Source organism: Monodon monoceros, unplaced genomic scaffold (assembly GCF_005190385.1).
Source record: "Monodon monoceros isolate NGI ecotype Baffin Bay Population unplaced genomic scaffold, NGI_Narwhal_1 Super_Scaffold_19, whole genome shotgun sequence".
Taxonomy (NCBI): domain Eukaryota; kingdom Metazoa; phylum Chordata; class Mammalia; order Artiodactyla; family Monodontidae; genus Monodon; species Monodon monoceros.
This window is the reverse complement of record NW_021703775.1, coordinates 5,010,122-5,027,359: the sequence shown is the minus strand read 5'-3', so window position 1 is coordinate 5,027,359 and position 17,238 is coordinate 5,010,122. Positions and strand designations below refer to the sequence as shown.

Genomic DNA, 17,238 nt, shown 5'->3' with positions numbered 1-17,238 from the left:
CATGCAGTGGAGCGGCTGGGCCCGTGAGCCATGGCCGCGAGCCTGCACGTCCGGAGCCTGTGCTCCGCAACGGGAGAGGCCCCAAAAGTGAGAGGCCCGTGTACCACAAAAAAAAAAAAAAAAAAAAAAAATGTTGACAACAACCTTTACTGTGATCACAGGTACACATAAAGTAAGGTCAGTCTGCATTGTCTAATTTCCCTACCATCTAGGTACATCTGGCCCAGCTGCCCAGTGAACACTCTGCTCACTGGCACATCTCCATCCCACGTTCCTTTTTTCGTTTTGTTTTGAGGGTCTTTTTTGGCTGCACCCTGCGGCATGCAGGATCGACCAGGGATTGAATCTGTGCCCCCCTGCATTGAGAGCACGGAGTCCTAACCACTGGACCGCCAGGGAAGTCCCATCCCATGTTTCTTTTTCCCTTTTCGTTCACTTGTGATTCCCGGGACCATCTCCCAAATAAACTACCGGCACCCAAACCTTTGTCTCCAGATCTGCTTTTGGGAGAGATCTGAGCTCACACAACTTCCTCATCACAGCAGTGGCAACTGCATGGCCCTGGTAGCTGGGGTACAATGTCTGTCTCGCCTCTGGTCTGCTTCATCTTCTTCTTCTTCCTTTTTTTTTTTTTTTAATTAATTAATTTTATTTATTTATTTTTGGCTGCGCTGGGTCTTCGTTGCTGTGCACGGGCTTTCTCTAGTTGTGGTGAGCAGGGGCTACTCTTTGCTGAGGTGTCAGGGCTTCTCATTGCGGTGGCTTCTCTTGTTGCGGAGCACAGGTTCTAGGCGCACAGGCTTTGGTAGCTGTGGTGCACGGGCACAGTAGTTGTGGCTCGCAGGCTCTAGAGCGCAGGCTCAGTAGTTGTGGCACACGGGCTTAGTTGCTCCGCGGCATGTGGGATCTTCCTGGACCAGGGCTTGGACTTGTGTCCCCTGCATCGGCAGGCGGATTCTTAACCACTGCACCACCAGGGAAGCCCTGCTTCTTCTTCTTTTGTTGCCCTTTGATCTGCTTCTGCACCCCAAGCCCTCCATCCTGTTGTGCACTAGAGGAGTTACCTCCTTTTAATTCAACTGATAGACTAGTTTAAAAAGATTCTCTCCCAGTGCTCAAAGATGGCCTTTAAAGGGCTGAGCTTGGCTGCTGAATCTCCAGCATGCCACATGTTCTACTAACTTCCATTGCTCATGTCAACCCTCTTCTACTCGGCTAGGAGGTGTGAACAGTTCCAGGGCTGAGGCCAGGTTTCTATAAATCTGAGTCTCTAACATCCCAGGAGGACTTTTCAATCATTTCCACCCAATCCCGGGTGTTAGAAAACTGAGGGGCAGGGAGGGTGAGCATTTGAACACTTTGTCCATCAGAACTCAGATCTCTGACTCCTAAACCTCTGCTTTTCCCTTTCTGAGCTTCTGAACATATCTCACCCTCGTTTCCTTGTTCGACTCAATTCCCCTTGCTGATCACTACTTCCATCGTTTATTTCCAGTTGCTCTAAGTCTTCAGTGACCCTGAACCCTTGAATTACATTCACGCAGTCCAGTTTCATGGCTCTGCGGCCCCCCCCTTCCCGTGCCCCATTCTGAGGTTGAAAATCAACTTCTACCAACGTTTTTGCAACAAAGAAAAACGAGGAAATAAGTAAAGTGATGTCTGGGGGACTGTCAGTGTCCGCCTCTTGCATAATTAAGCTTCCTCTGGAATTTCTGTGACTGGAGGGGAGATGACTGCCAGTGTACACTGGGAAGATGCATATTTGTATCCATGGCTTGCTGAACTCAAGAGCCTCTCACCTGCCATCTGAGCTCTCAAAGGCCAAGGCTTTACACATTTCCTAATGTGTAAAGTTCTTGACTTGACTGATAATCCGGGTTCTGCCCAGGCCTCGGTTTTGTCCTCTGGTCCTACCTAACCTGCCTGGCTTTCTCCGAACTGAGTCCTCTTGCCCAGTGTGGCCGGTTTCCTCATTCTCTCAACTCCTCATTCTTTGACCAAGCAAGCTATTTTTTCCTCCAGCCTAAAATGACAGATTGGTATTTATTTTCCAAATTATGAACTTGATAATCTTTTTGGGTGGTGGATGCTGGGGGACAAGGCCCTGACAAATCTGCTTCCCGGCGTCACGTAGGACACATGGCTTGTTATGGACTGAATGTGTCTCCCCCTCCTCCAACCCTGTATGTTGAAACCCTAACCTCCAGTGTGGCTGTATTTGGAGATGGGGCCACTAGGGAAATAATTAAGGTTAAATTCATAAGGTCATAGGGGTGGGACCCTGATCTGATAGGATGGATGTCCTTATGAGAAGAAATACCAGAGAGCTTAGCGTTCTGTCTGTGCCACTAGCACTGAGGACATAGCTGGAAGGCAGTCTTCTGCAAGCCAGGAAGAGAGCTCTCACCAGGAACCAAATCAGCTGGAACCTTGATCTTGGACTTCTAGTCTTCAGAACTATGAGAAAAGAAATTTCTGTTATTTAAGCCACCGCATCTGTGTAATTTGTTATGGCGGCCTGAACTAATATATGGCTGTTGACTGAGAACATGGTCCCCAGCCTCCGAGCTGGGCAGGTGTACACTGCTTCTGCATGAAAAGTTAATGATCTTTGCAGAGTCCAAAACCAAACCTTCCTTTGCTACCACGATTCAGGAACTCCCATCCTTTCCTCTGTTTGTGACAGCATCCTCGCAAGCGTGAACAAGGCTCTGAACCACAAGCAAATCTTTTAACTCTTCGTCTATTTTGCCTCTGGCCTTCCATTAGATGCCAAGTCTTAAGAGCATCTCCTGGCCGAACACTTCTTGTATCTCCTCTCTCCAGGCCTTAGTACCCTGGCCTGTGCTCTTGAGATGGCCTTCTAACTGTCCTTACCCCTGTCTTTATCTAGTGTACAGAAGAGGAAACGACGGAGGCTCAGAACTTAAGTAACAGGTGCCAGCTTGCATAACTGGTAAATAACAGAACTAGGTTCGGTTTTGCCCCCAATACAGCATACTTTCCACTAGACCTGTTTGGTGCTCTTTCCAGCTAGCTAGAATTTATAATGTTCCGACTTTAACAACAGCGATTTATGAAACTGTCCTACGCCCATTAGCAGATTGTAAGCTCTGTCCTAATCTTCCTGATATCCCGGGCAAGGGCTAAGCCAGTGCCTTGCCCTGGGTAGGGACTTAAGAAAAGGTACTAAATTGAAAGTAAGAAATTATTGTCACAATGGTAATATGGGAAAGAGCAGCTTAGGAGAGAGATTTAGAGAAAGCTGGTAGAAAGAGGAGTTGGTTTCTGAATTGAGCTTGAGGTGATGAAGAGAATTTGGCTAGGCAAAGAAGGGGCTGGTCTGGGGTTGGTCTCAGTGTCATGAAGTTAGAGTTGAGTCTGTGAACGCGTGGAAGGAGGCTGGCTTGGAGGGTCCTGGCATTTCTGCATCGGGTTCAGCTGTAAACACCGAGCAAGTCAATTAATTTCTTTAGACGTTGGTTTCCTAATGTGTAAACTGGGAAAAGTAAGAGTACCTACCGTTTGGGGTTAATGTGAAGAATAAGGAGATAGTATATGTAAAGGATTTAGCACATTGTTTGGACCCAATACCTGTTACCTATTATTAATAATAAATACTACTAAAATATTATTACTAGCACTGTGGTCTGAAAGTTCACACGTGCACCAATCTAACTCTCTGAGTAAATTATTTACTTTATACTCATAGATAATTCCATTGCTGTTGGTAGATTAAAAACAGAATTATTTAAAGGTACCACTAAATCCATAGGAACGCTTTGGTTACTATGACTTTCCTAATCAATGGACTTCAGGAGTCCATGAATATATTTTAGCCTTATGAGAGATTCCCACAGTCGAAAATTTTGGAGGGACTTCCCTGGTGGTCCAGTGGTTAAGGCTTTGCCTTCCAGTTCAGGGGGTGCGGGTTCAATCCCTGGTTGGGGAGCTAAGATCCCACATGCCTTGGGGCCAAACAACCAAAACGTAAAACAGAAGCAATATAGTAACAAATTCAATAAAGTCTTTAAAAATGGTCCACATCAAAAAAAAAAAAAAAAAAGAAGAAAATCTTGGAAACCAAACTTTCGGGAGGCAGGAGAGTGCTAAACATATTCTGGGTAGAAGACTTAACTTGGCCGAATCAGAGACTTGGATTTTGGGACTAGGCTGACCTGGTGAGAATCCCTCCTCCGCTTCCAGGCTATGCCTTTAAAGAATTTAGGAAAATTCCTCAGCTTTCAGTACTTTGGTTTCCTCATCCCTAAAATGAGGATAACATCACCCTAAGGCTAAAGGAGGGGTTAAATTGATACTGTAAGTAAACCAAGAATTGGTAGACAATGATGATGGTGTTTGTGAAGCCCAACTAGAAGGGCCTTGGATTTTCATGAGGCCCCTGTTCTCAAAGTGTGATCCCTGTAACAGCAACTCAGCATCGTCTGAGAACTTGTTAGAAATTCAAGTCCTCAGGCCTACCCAACACTTGCTGAATCACAAAGTCTGGAGGTGGGGTCGGCAATCCATGCTTTTACAATCTCTCTCGGTGATTCCCGAGCGGGCACTCACATTTGAGAACCCATTGTGAGGGAATAGGGAGCCATTGAAAGTTTTGGACAGTGGAGTGATAGTGATAACAATGACTGTTGTGCAGACCATATATTCTTGTTTAACAGGATGAAGCTACCTAACTGCTGACTAGCTTCCAGAGTTCCCGTAAGAAGCCCGTCTGTAGGTCCTCAGGGATCTCTAGGCACAAAACTCGGGTTAGGACTCCTGGCCCCTGACACAGTGCGCAGCTACTGAGTGAGGTGCTCCTCGGCACAAGGCAGTTGGAGGAGCTGCTCTGGATTCAGTTTCCGCTGAAAGTCTCGGGCGGGACCCGGCAGCCGAGTGATGCTCAGCGAAGCCCCAACCTAATCAGGCCACCGGTTTAGCCCGGAAAAGAAGAGAAAGGACAAGAAAACCAGGTAGGGAAACCGGAAGCGAGGGTCTTAAGGGGCCAGAATCTGGCGATGGGGGATGGGACGGGATGGGAAGAGCGGGAGCGGGGGCGGGGCCGGGAGGACCCTCCTCCTCGGGGATGCTGGCGGAGCCGGGCGCGGCGGGCGGGGCGGGGCTCCGGGAGGGAGGGGTCGGCCCGCCCCTCCGCCCGGGGGTCCGGACCGGTTTCCCTTTGTCGCGGGCGCTCCCCACGCTCCCCCCGCTGCCCCTCCCCGCGCACCCGGCCCCGCGCGCGGCCGCCGTCCGGGCCCCACCCCTGCTGAATATTCACGCCGCGCCGCGCCCCTCGCCCCCAGCCCGGGCCGGCTCCGGGCGCGAGCGCGCTTCCGCCCGCTTTTCCTGCCGGAGGAGGAAAGGGGGAGCTGTTTGCTCTCCTCAGAATACGTTTTCGGTGTCCCGTGTCTCCTCCTCCCGCGCCGCCGCCCCCCGCCGCGCGCCCGCCTCCGCCTCCGCCTCCCGGTCATCTTTGTCTGGCGGCCTCGCGCTCCGGGCTTCACTCTCGGTGGCGCCGCGGCCCCTGCTCCGGGCCGCTCGTGCAGGCGCGCGGCGGGGCGCGGGGCCGGGGCCTGAGGCACGGGCAACGCCTGGGGTCCTGCCGGCCGCCCCGGCCATGGAGTGAGCGCCGCCGCCCGCCCGCCCGCCGCCCCCCGGCCTCGCCCGCGGGCCCGCGCCGCCCTCCGGGCCTCCGACTCCCAGAAACACACCAGAGACCGATTGATTGTGGCCGGGTTTTGGGTGGCAAAAAGGGAAAATGGCGAACGACTCCCCTGCAAAAAGTCTGGTGGACATCGACCTGTCTTCCCTGCGGGTAAGTGGCGGCCGCGGGGAGCCGGGAGCGGGGAGCCGGGGCCGCGCCCTGGCCGGCCGGGTGCTTGGGCGCCGCCGCGGGCAGAGCCGCGGGCGCGGCGGTCCCTTTGTCTGCCCGCGTCCGCGGGTGCGGGGCCCAGGGCGCGACCCTCCGCCGGAGCCGCCGCCCGGGACCCCGACCCCGCGTGCCCCGACCCCCATCGCGGCTCTCGGGCGCCGGCGACCGCGCCAGGCGAAGCCCACCTCTGTGGTCGCCGCCCTTTCTCTCCAGCTGCCCCGCTTCTTTTATTCATTGTTGTGCTGCTTTCCGATGCTCACCCCTCCCCTCCTTCTCCTCCAGGATCCGGCTGGGATTTTCGAGCTGGTGGAAGTGGTGGGAAATGGCACCTACGGACAAGTCTATAAGGTCGGTGTGGGCGCCTCCTTTGTTTCCCGGGGACGGGTTGAAACTTCTGGTCCGGGGGCGACGGGGAGGCTGATGGATACGCCGCCGCCCGGCGGCCACGCCGCTCGGCTGAAGTTGGGAGAGGGGTCTCGCCTCGCCGTCCCGCTGTTTTTCAGCAGAGTTTATATGCACACTGGCCTGAAAAGACCTCATTTCCTGGCTCTCAGTTAAGGAAATAAGCTCCACTCTTAGGCATGCACTTTTCTCCCATAAAACGGACAAGCATTTTTGCATCAGACAACCTACATTTTTCTCCGTCTTTCCCAGATCTGGCCTTCGGAGTTGGTGTGTTAATTAAAATTCAGTAGAGGCAGGCCTTGCTTGTGATTATCCCAAAACACTGCCTTGGCTTCCTTGAGAATTGTCTTCGTGTTCCCTCGTTTGAATGCTCGCCAGGCGCCCAGGGAGCGTAGTTCGGTGCTACTTGCTTCTCCTTTATAAGCAGCGTGCATTCTACTGATGGGTACATGTTTTGGGGAACCGGGGAACGGTGTGTGTTTGGGCAACAGGAGCAGGAAGAATTACAGTGTGACGATTATACGGTCTGAATTCCAGGAATAACCTGTTTGACAGGTGTGTAATTGAAACAGAAATGAGGCAAAGCCCAGGAGTGGAGAGGGTGCCCAGATTTTACACCCACCCCAGGTCTTTCTCTTTTTTTTTTAATACCTGCCCCCTCGCCCCCAACAGTAAATGAAACTAACAAATCTGGAGACTCTGAGTCGGCTCTGAGTAGCTGACACCTCGTGAGACTAACCCGTGCTGCGCATTTTATCCAGTGCACATTCTAGAGTTTATGAGCAGCTCTAGGTAATGGAGGCGCAGGCCTTGAACGTTTGAAACAGAATGTGAAATTCTCCCTCTCCTGATTTGTTTCTTATTACTGAATGCTTTCTCAAAGTTATCTGCACCGGGGGTGTTTGGTAGCTGTTAGTGTTTTCTAGCTGGGTACAAGGTTGGGATAGAATAAAAAAAAAAAAAAAAATCTTATGAAGCAGGGCTTTGTGGTTCGCTGTGAAGAATTGTTATTGTCTCATTAAAAATGGAGGGGGGGGTTGGAAGCTGACTGTAGACATTTTCTTCGCCCAAATTAAGTGTGGATCCCATTGTCTGTTTTCTGCTCTGAGAATAGGGTTTATCTATCTCTTGAAAGCCTCTCCCCAGCCCTGACTTCCCCTGGCCTGGGCTGTGTCCCGGCCTGTGGCCTGAACTGGATGGAGTCAGTATTCTGAGGTGATCTCAAGTGAATCAGCATGTGTTTTGTTGGTTAACTGTTGGGGCCAGGGCCAGATTTTTGAATTTGAAAGAGAGCCCTGTGAGCTCAGCCTGCCGGGCTCAACTGAATTTGGAAGCTTTTGGAAAATTTTGGAGAAGATTGTGTTGCAACTCCCTGAGTGGTCTGCTAACTGGCTGAAAGATGTTCTTTCCCGAGCCCCAGTGTTTGTTTAAGCACCAGTCGGTTTTTTCTAACCCAGTTTTTCTGGCCAGATTCGAGTAGTGAGTGTGCCCTCGTCCAAGTGAACTAGCCAGAGCTTGTTTTTGACCTGGTTACACAGTAGTTGGATTGTTTGCATCTTCTTTGGTCAGCGTGGATGTGAAGGCTGGTGAAGTAAACCAGAAGCCAGTGAAACCTGAACGGGTCTTAAAGGGTTTAAGAGCTGGGGGTTCTTTATAGGAGCAGGTGGGGCGGGTTCACTGCTGAGGGTTTCCCCTCCTCCTTCCCCCTTTGGTTCCATCCCCTCTTACCCCAATCTTTTGAGATAGATTTGCTGAGCACAACATTTGGGGGAAGTTGGGATCCCCAGCATTTGGGGATCGTGGCAGTGACCCGGCTCTCTGGCTCTCTCCCTATAAAGTCAGTACAGTTGAGGAGAAATTCTCAAATTATGCAAACCCGAGGAATTAAGCAATCTGTGCAACCGTGCCATACAATCACGAGCAAGAGTGCTTGAGATTTTGCTCGCCTGCAGTTGTTTTATTATTATGGAGAATTTGAACCAGACACTAGGGAGAGAGAGATCACCAGTTTAACAGTTACCAGCACGTGACTAATCTGGTTTTGTCTGTAGTCTTCCCTCCATCCATTATCTTCACATAAAACCCAGATGCCATTTCACCCATAAATGCTTAAGTATGTATCTTTTTTTGTTTTTTAGATAGTCTCAGTGCTGTTCTCACACCAAAAAACCTAATTCCTTCCTGTCAAATATTCAGGTTTTTTTAAAAATTGAAGTATAGTTGACTTACAATGTGTTAGTAAGGTGTACAGCAAAGTGATTCAGTTATATATATATATATATAGACACATATGTATGTGTGTGTGTATATATATATATTTATATATATGTATATGTTTTTCAGAGTCTTTTCCCTTACATGTTATTACAGAATATTGAGTAGTGTTCCCTGTGCTACACAGTAGGCCCTTGTTGGTTATCTATTTTATGTAGAGTCGTTTGTATATGTTCATCCCGAACTCCTAATTCATCCCCCCCACTTCCCCCTTCGGTGACCATAAGCTTGCTTCAGATGTTCAGTGTGAACATTTTCCTGATTATTTCATACATATTCTCTTACTATCACGAGAAGCTCTTTCATATTTTTGAACTGATCCTGGGAAGTTTAGTCTTAGAGATGGTGGAAATAGCAGAGACAGTCAACGTTTCCATTCTCTCTTCTACTTTCTAGAACCGTTTACATCATGCCTAGGAGTTTAGCAATTTTGTTGGTACGATTTGCATATGGTGGTTTTGGGATTAGATTATTGACACTGTAGCAGTTGTTTACCGTTGCTAAACATCCATTAGTGTGACTAGCATCAGAGTTTGGAAAATACTTGTGTCTAATTTGTTTTTTATAGAGAAGCTTTTTTTTTTTAAACATAACTTTAGGTGAAACACCTGTAAGCTGAACAACCTGTAGTCCTAATTTATTTCATTGTTATATTTTCTATTTTTTGTTTTTTCTGTGAACTTTTTTAGTGATAATGGTTGCTTGTTTTTAGAAGACTATGTTTACATGAAGTGAATGAGTCGAGAGGGAGTTTTCGGAGCTTTGATATGTTCTATGAAAATGGCTTTCTTGGGGATAGTTTATAATTTTCTCTATCTGACAAAAATGGTAAATAGTCTGGGTATAGTTGAACAGTATGTAACTTTACCTTTAAAAAAGGAGCTGAGACACAGGCTGTATTCTATTTAAATTTATTTTTTGCTTTAGGTTTCTGAGAGATCATAGGGAAGGATACTCATAAAATGTGAAAAAAATTGTGGATTTCTGTTCACAGGGTTTCATTCAGAGTACCATATATTTATAAAAGAAGTGTCTATAAGATGATCTTGTGCATGTTGAGTAGATACAGTGAATTTTAATTATTTTCATCAAAGGGAGAAACGATAATGTGAAAAGTCCAAACCAGAAATGATAGATCAAAGTTTGTTTTTGTGTTTTTGGAGTTTGTTATTTTTAACGTTTATTTGGCCATTTTTGTTTTTTTCTTGGGGTGGCTACTGTTATTTTGCATCTTGCAAGCGTCCAGTGGCCATTGTTCCAAAATGTCTTGGCTAAAGGCAGGAAAATCCTGCATCTGGAATGGCATGGTAGGGGCCCAAGGGGAAGTTAGGGAGTTGAGAATCCAGCAGGCTCACTGCCTGGAGTCAGGGCTTACTCACAGGCCAGATGGAGAGAGCATCTTGGCTCTGACCCTGTCTGACCCTGTCCTTGGAGGAGAGGGCCTTGGTGGACTGGACACCTTGAAGGTTGAGGACGAGGCTACGCTAGGCCCGAAGATGGTAAGCAGAGCTAACCTGAGAGTCGGCCACCTGTTAGGCGCTGTGCTAATGCTGTCCCCCTCTTTTATTGAAGAAAGGGGGGTATGTGTGGCCAAAGGGCTGAGGGTGACCTTTGGGAATGGTAGTAGGGCTTGGGGGTAGTGGGCATCTCGGGGAGGGGTTATTCGTGTTGGCATTGAGGAGGTCCATCATTCCCTGGCATTGAGGTGCCATTGAAAGTTTTGTTGGGATTGGGGATGCCTGGGAGTAGGAGCCTTGGTCAGGTGAACTTTGGGGAAGGAGCAGGTACGGTGGTTGGCCTGGGGCAGTGGTCTAGGAGAGAGGAGGGGAAGGAAGGCCAGGGCAGGGCAGTAGAGAGAAGAGTGTTGGGGTGAATTCTTGGGCTTTGCTCCTTGCTAAATCCACTCCTTCTCTGCAGGCTTTGGTGTGACCCTTTAAACGGGTCCACTGTTTGCCTGCTAGATTAGGAGGAGCCTTGGGATTTGTGAAAGTGCTAAAATTGCTTTCGATTGCTCAGCAATAAAGTGCCATGTAAATTGTGTAGCTTTTAAAGATCATCTTCGTAACGTTTTGGAGCAAGCACTTAAACTTTAGGGAGGGGCGTTCCGCAAATGTTGCTTTGTCAGGGTGACATCTCTTGTTCTTAAATGGAGGTAAAGACATCCACTGGGGCAAAATAAATTTTGTAGAACTAGATGTTTTCCTTAGGAGGAGGGTTGATCGGCCTCTGAGTGGCATGTACGGACTTGTTCTGAGACACAGAGTCCCTTCACGCTGGAAGGATTCTGGCCCTGGGTTAAGGGAGGGGGGATGAACCAACCCTGTTGAACACACATAGGTGTGTGGCTCTCTTAAAAAATATCAACCCAAACTTCCAAAAACTGTTTTGGCCCTAAACTAAATCAGGAACGTCAGAAGCCTTGCAGAAAAACCAACCAGCAGATAAAACCCTGCTCGTGATAGTTTTTTAACTCCTTATTGCTTGAAACTCTGTAATACAGTGTTTATTTGCATAGCTTGCAAGCCTGTATTTTGCCTTTTTTCTTGACCAATTTTGGATCTATGTCTGTTTCTACATATTGACATTATCTGGGGGCACTTTTGGTACAGTGTGTGTGTTCATAGATTTTTTGTGGATTGGCCTTTGAAAAGCAAAGATGATTTCTGAAAAAATATATCCTACTCTGGAGATAATGAATCCCTGAGCAGGTGTGCTAAGCCAAGGAATAATCTAAGGAGTTTCATTCCCAGGGAACTAAAAATATTATAAACTAAAATACATTTTAACCTAGAGATGGGTGCTTTGACACATGCATTTCATACATGGTCTTTTGTTTCTTTGCTGTTTTAGTAAGTAAATACTTGCACCTGGTTGTGAACAGCGTCTTGAGCCAAGACATTGCCCATCCTCAGAGCATCAGGTGCTTTCCATCTCTCAGCGGCACTAAGTTTAGATGCATGTGCTTCTTATCATTAGTAACAGTGCTTTCACTTTTCCTCTATTCTAATGATTTAAATTGGCAGACAGCAGTGCATGTAAATGATCGTGTAAGTGCACTGCTTTCAGACCCAGGTGGTTCCGGTGCCGAAGCAGGACTGTTGCCCAGAGGGCAGCACTGATACGTGATACCCTGGAAACTTCACTCTCATCTTATAAAGGAAAATGTACAAAAGTTGACTGTGTGGCCATTCACTGTATTGGAGTCAAGAACTTAATTTACAGTGAGTTCTCAGGATCAAACACTACCTATGTTTGTGATAATTTTACGGGTCAAAACAATATTAGGTCACCACCTCACCTTTTAAAAATCACTGTTTTAAAAACTTTGTTTCTCGCACAAGTAGCTAGATATATAGCTAGCGGCTTGTGGGTCATCCTGTAAAGTACTTGCAAATAATTTCTTTGAATATTTACTACAAACAGATTTTTTGTGAATTCAGGTTGGCTTTAATACTACTCTGAATTACCGGTGTTAAAATATTAAGATATATTTAGTATGTAATTTGGGACCTGATTACATAGTCACTGGGACGTGATTATCAGAGGGTAGAGATTACCTAGTACTTTTGGAAGATTTGATTGACAGTTATTTTGCTGTAATAATATGGTAACCCAAGAATTGAATCAGGATACATTTTTTGGACTTAGGGAGGGATGGCCAGGAAGAGAACGGAGACCAGGGCAATGTTATATTACCAGTGACCAGCGTGGCAGCCAAAGTCTTAGGTTTTTATGATATTCTGTTAGGAGGCTGGCTCAGTGATAGAAGTCCGCTGGCATCATTCAGAAGAGAAGTGAGTGATGTGTTGGCAGGGATAGAGTTGCGAGGCCCTGTTTTCTGTCAGAATTTCAAAGGGAGGACAGAATGATAAGTTTTAGGACTTCTCAAAAGTTTTAAAAACTGGGATCTTAGAAACTCTGACATCTGCTAGCATTGTGAGGAACTTAGAACTAATTTGGGGACACCAGTTAACCATACAGGGCTGGTTTCCTGCCACTTACAGTACTCACTGTGCTGCTACCGGAGCTGGGCCCTGCCTGCCTGGTCACACAACGGTGTGGGAAGCAGGCAGTGTGTTTACCCTCCAGGAGTGCAGGGAAGACGGGGTGGACACAGCGTGCCAGATGTGTACCACCCTGTGATGGCGCTGTCTCCCCAGGCCCTCCACCCGGACGCAGCCCATGTGCCCGACCCCAGAGAGCTTTCCAGCCTCCGCAGGGCTGAAATAGTTCAAACACGTGACCAGAAAAGGGAGGTGAAAAAATAGACACAGAAAATGCCAGCCTGAATCTTTTTTTTAATATTTATTTTATTGAAGTGCAGTTGACCTACAATGTTGTGTTAATTTCTGCTGTACAGCAAAGTGATTCAGTTATATATATTACATTCTTTTCATATTATATACACATTCTTTTTCATATTCTCTTCCATTACGGTTTATCACAGGTTATTGAATGTAGTTCCCTGAGCCATACAGTAGGACCTTGTGGGGTTTTTTTTCTTTTTTTTGGCTGCATCGCGTGGCATGCGGGATCTTCGATTCCTGACCAGGGATTGAACCCGGGCCCCCTGCAGTGGAAGCTTGGAGTCCTAACCACTGGACTGGCAGGGAATTCCCAGGACCTTGTTGTTTATCCATTTCTATGTACAGCATCTTTTTGTTATTAGAATCAAAGGACATCATGTCACCCTGTCAACTTGATATAAAAGTTTTTCCTCAGTCGTCAGTTTCTGAATTTACCTGGTCGTACCCCAGTCAGCAGAGCAGACCTGCGGGAGACCTGAACTGGCAGGGTCGAGTCTGCACAGGGCTCTCTGTGAGCCCTTGGGCTGATGTGTTGCATTAGCAAGAGAACTGGGGGCCTCCTCCACGAGGAGGAGGGAGCTGGAGCCCAGGCTGCTTCCCTCTTTCTGCGGAATTGGCCTTCCATCCCTGGGACATTGCAAGTATCTCAGATATGGCCAAGTGTTGACAGGTTTTGCTATTCAATTTTTAATCTTAACTAATTATTAAATTATTAGAAAGGAAAAAGCCCCCACTTTTGTGCTATGACTTAAAAACTTTCTTTTCATTATATGGCAGATAGGACCTTCAAACACTTGCCAAAGTTAGGAATGCACATAGTTGCAATCAGGTGACAAACTAAAGTTCTCTTATCAAAACTTGGAGTTGTCCTATTCCCAAGGGACATCTATTTTCTTTTTTTAATGTCTTTTTAAAAAAAATTAATTAATTAATTTATGGCTGTGTTGGGTCTTCCTTTCTGTGCAAGGGCTTTCTCTAGTTGTGGCAAGCGGGGGACACTTCATCGCGGGGCGTGGGCCTCTCACTATCGCGGCCTCTCTTGTTGCGGAGCACAGGCCCCAGACGCGCAGGCTCAGTAGTTGTGGCTCACGGGCCCAGTTGCTCCGCGGCATGTGGGATCTTCCCAGACCAGGGCTCGAATCCGTGCCGCCTGCATTGGCAGGCAGATTCTGAACCACTGCGTCACCAGGGAAGCCCGACATCTATTTTCAGTGCTTTTAGTTGCTCCATTTGAAATTGACTGCTGTATTTCTAAATTATACGCTTACATGGCTTTTTCTTGATTTATCAGTTTTGTACACTTACTGACTTCTTGGGACGGTGGTTACAGTTCTTGAACTACTGGTGTGGTCCCACGTGAAGAATCAGTTATTATACTTGTCCCCCTCCCTTAAATGAGTATATCATAATTTGGGGTTAAAATGATAATTGTTTGTATTATACTGTTTATCTCTGAGCCAAGCAATCTAATATGATGACATTTTCTTTTTTAAACACTCCTTCCCCCTTGCGCTGCCATTTTCGTTTGCTTAGTTTTCCATGTACTTGTCATTACCTTCCACCTCAAACGCCCTGAAAGTTAATATCAAGTACCTAGCAAAGTTCAGCCTTTATCAACAGTTTTTCTAAACACTTAAACACATTAGATGACTCATTGTTTCAGATAACCTGTAGATTCTGCTTTTTTCTCCCTGGAGGGGAGCTGGCCAGGTATGCTTGGCCTCCCACCTTGGTGCATAGCTCTGCTCCTGGACCATCTGTTTCCTGGATGCCACAGTCTTTTTTTTTTTTTTTTGGTGTACTGCCTTTCTTGCCTGAAGCACATCCTCCAGTTGGTTTGTAAGTAAGGGTGCCTGGGGTGTAAAGGTTTTAAGTCTTTGGATGACCCAGAATGCTTTTGTTCTTCCTTTACGTGGGATTTATATGTTAGCAGGTGGAAAATATTCTAGGGTGAATATTCATTTTTCTCTTGGAATTTTGAAGTCATTGGTCTTTTGAGTGTGACCTGTTTTAAACTTCTTTGGGGAAGCTTTTAGGATATTCTCTTTATTCCTGGTGTTCTTAGATTTTATGAGTGTCTTGTGTTGTCATTTGCTGTTCCAGGTGCTTGGTTAATTCTTTTTCTTAGGAGCTGCCCTTTTTTTCTGGGAAATTTTTTTTTCTTCCCCTCCAAATTCCCTGCCTTCTCTTTCTGAAAGTCTTGTGAGTCACCTCTTTGATTTATTTTCTTATCTTTTCCTCTATTTTTGTCTTTTTGTTCTACTGTTATGAAATGTCTTTGACTTTCCATTTCAATATTTCTATTGAATTTTTAGCTTTGTCATATTTTTAATTTATAAGAGAAGCCCTCTTTCTCAGTTTTTTTATTAAAAAAACGCGTCTATTCTTTCCTGAATTTATCTAATCTCTCTGAGGATACTGAGTGTAGATACAGGTATTTTCTTTTGGTTGGTATTCTTGTGTCTCCGGCATTCCCCCCCCCCCCCCCCCATTTCCTCCAGATTTCAGTTTTCCTGTTTGTTTATTTGGGTTATTTATTTTTTTATTATTTGGCCATGCCATGTGGCACGCGGGATCTTAGTTCCCCAGCCAGGGATTGAACCTGGGCCCTCGGCAGTGAAAGCCTGGAATCCTAACCACTGGACCGCCAGGGAAGTCCTGGGTCTTTGTCTTTAACGCTGAAGATTGTCCTTAAATACTTGGAGATGGGTGACTCTGCTCGTATTTGACTGAGGCACTAGCAGTGACTTGGAGGCTGCTGACTGCTGGTAATTCAGTTTAGGGAGTGCAGATGGGCCCAGTATATTCTCGTGGATGGGGAACCCCAGTGCTGAACATCTGAAGGGCTTTTCTTTGGGGTTTCTCTAAGAAGAACACCCAGAAGCTTTTCCTGCTTGGGGGCCGTGCATGTGTTTATTGGCCTGTGGGGCTCAGGTGGAGGAAGGAGGCTGGAGATGTACTGTCTGATATCTTAGCTTTGCAGCCCTGTGGCTTGCTGCTTTCCCTCCTGTCCTCACATCTGGAGCATTTCTCCTTCAGCTTCTTCAGGGCCTGAACCTCTGGTTTCCTAGTGGTGTGGAGTGACGTGGGGCAGCCACCAGACTGTGAGGTAGAGAAAGGGGGCCTGGGGCACTGTGCCACTAAGTGTCCCCTCTCCTCATTTTAGCCTCATACTTTGTTTGGTATCAGTTGCTTCCAAATGAGGATCTCCTCAGGGTTCTGTGCAAATTGCCTCACTTTTGGTGTCCCCTCAGTGGGCACTTAGATGACAACTTTTTTCTCTTTGCTCCATCCATTAAAAAAATTTATTTATTTATTTATTTATTTATTTGGTTGCACCGCGTCTTAGTTGCGTCAGGTCGGCTCCTTAGTTGAGGCACATGGGCTCCTTAGTTGGGGCATGCAAACTCTTAGTTGCGGCACTCATGTGGGATCTAGTTCCCTTACCAGGGATCGAACCCGGGGCCCCTGCATTGGGAGCGCGGAGTCTTAACCACTGAGCCACCAGGGAAGTCCCTGCATTTTTTTTTTAAGTCGTTTGTTTTCTTGCATTTTATTTTATTATTTATTTTCTTTTGACCGCACCTTGGTGCATGCAGGATCTTAGTTCCCCGACCGGGACCGAACCCGTGCCCGCTGCAGTGGAAGCATGGAGTCTTAACTGCTGGACCACCAGGGAAGTCCCTGCTCCATCCATATTTTAGCTGTCAAAACCTGATAGTAACAATCTGCGCTGTCATCTCTTCCCCTTGATCTCTTTATGCTTCTTATAATCAGTTTTATGGGAATAAACCCCTGTGACTCATGTGATCAGTCCCCCAGACCAGGAGTCAATTAGAAGTTGCATCTTTGATTTCACACCTGTGGTTTTGTTCAGGTGTGGGCTACTTTTCATCCGGAGCAGTAACCACAAAAACAGCAATGCCAACAACAAAAACGAAAACAGGAGTGGAGCAGCGCCTTAGTGCTGATACTTAAAGTGGGAGATGCAACCCAGGGACGGGTGCCGTGTGGGCGTGCTGGGTGGGCATCCCCAGGCTCACTGCTGTCCCACACCAGCCTCCAGGAGACACGGAAGTTTGTTCAACGGGTTTGTTTTTTTAAACAGCTTTATTGAGGTGTATTTTATATATCACGGAATTCACCCGCCTCAAGCCTGCATTTCAAGGGTTTTTAGTAGATGTACTGAGTGGCACAGCTGTCCCCACAGATCAGTGTCCAGCACTTCCATCGCCCCAGCAAGATCCCTCCTACCCTTTCACAGTGAACCCCTGTTCCATCCCAGAGCTTCAGACAACCGCTGTCTATTTTCTGTCCCTATAAATTCGCCTTTTTGAACATTGCATATAAATAAAATCATGCCACGTGTGGTCGCTGGTG

The 17,238-nt window shown here is 47.0% G+C and overlaps 1 protein-coding gene across 22 annotated transcripts in view; it reads left to right on the top strand.

The window, feature by feature from the left end:
• Positions 1-5,652: 5,652 nt before the first annotated feature.
• Positions 5,653-17,238, top strand: part of MAP4K4 (mitogen-activated protein kinase kinase kinase kinase 4) — a 177,516-nt gene continuing 165,930 nt past the window's right edge. For all 22 annotated transcript variants that reach the window (XM_029231543.1, XM_029231541.1, XM_029231536.1 and 19 more), the window contains exons 1-2: positions 5,653-5,815; positions 6,155-6,220. In XM_029231543.1, the coding sequence (XP_029087376.1) occupies positions 5,759-5,815; positions 6,155-6,220 (123 nt within the window). In that variant the 5' untranslated portion in view covers positions 5,653-5,758. The remainder of the gene's footprint in view (positions 5,816-6,154; positions 6,221-17,238) is intronic.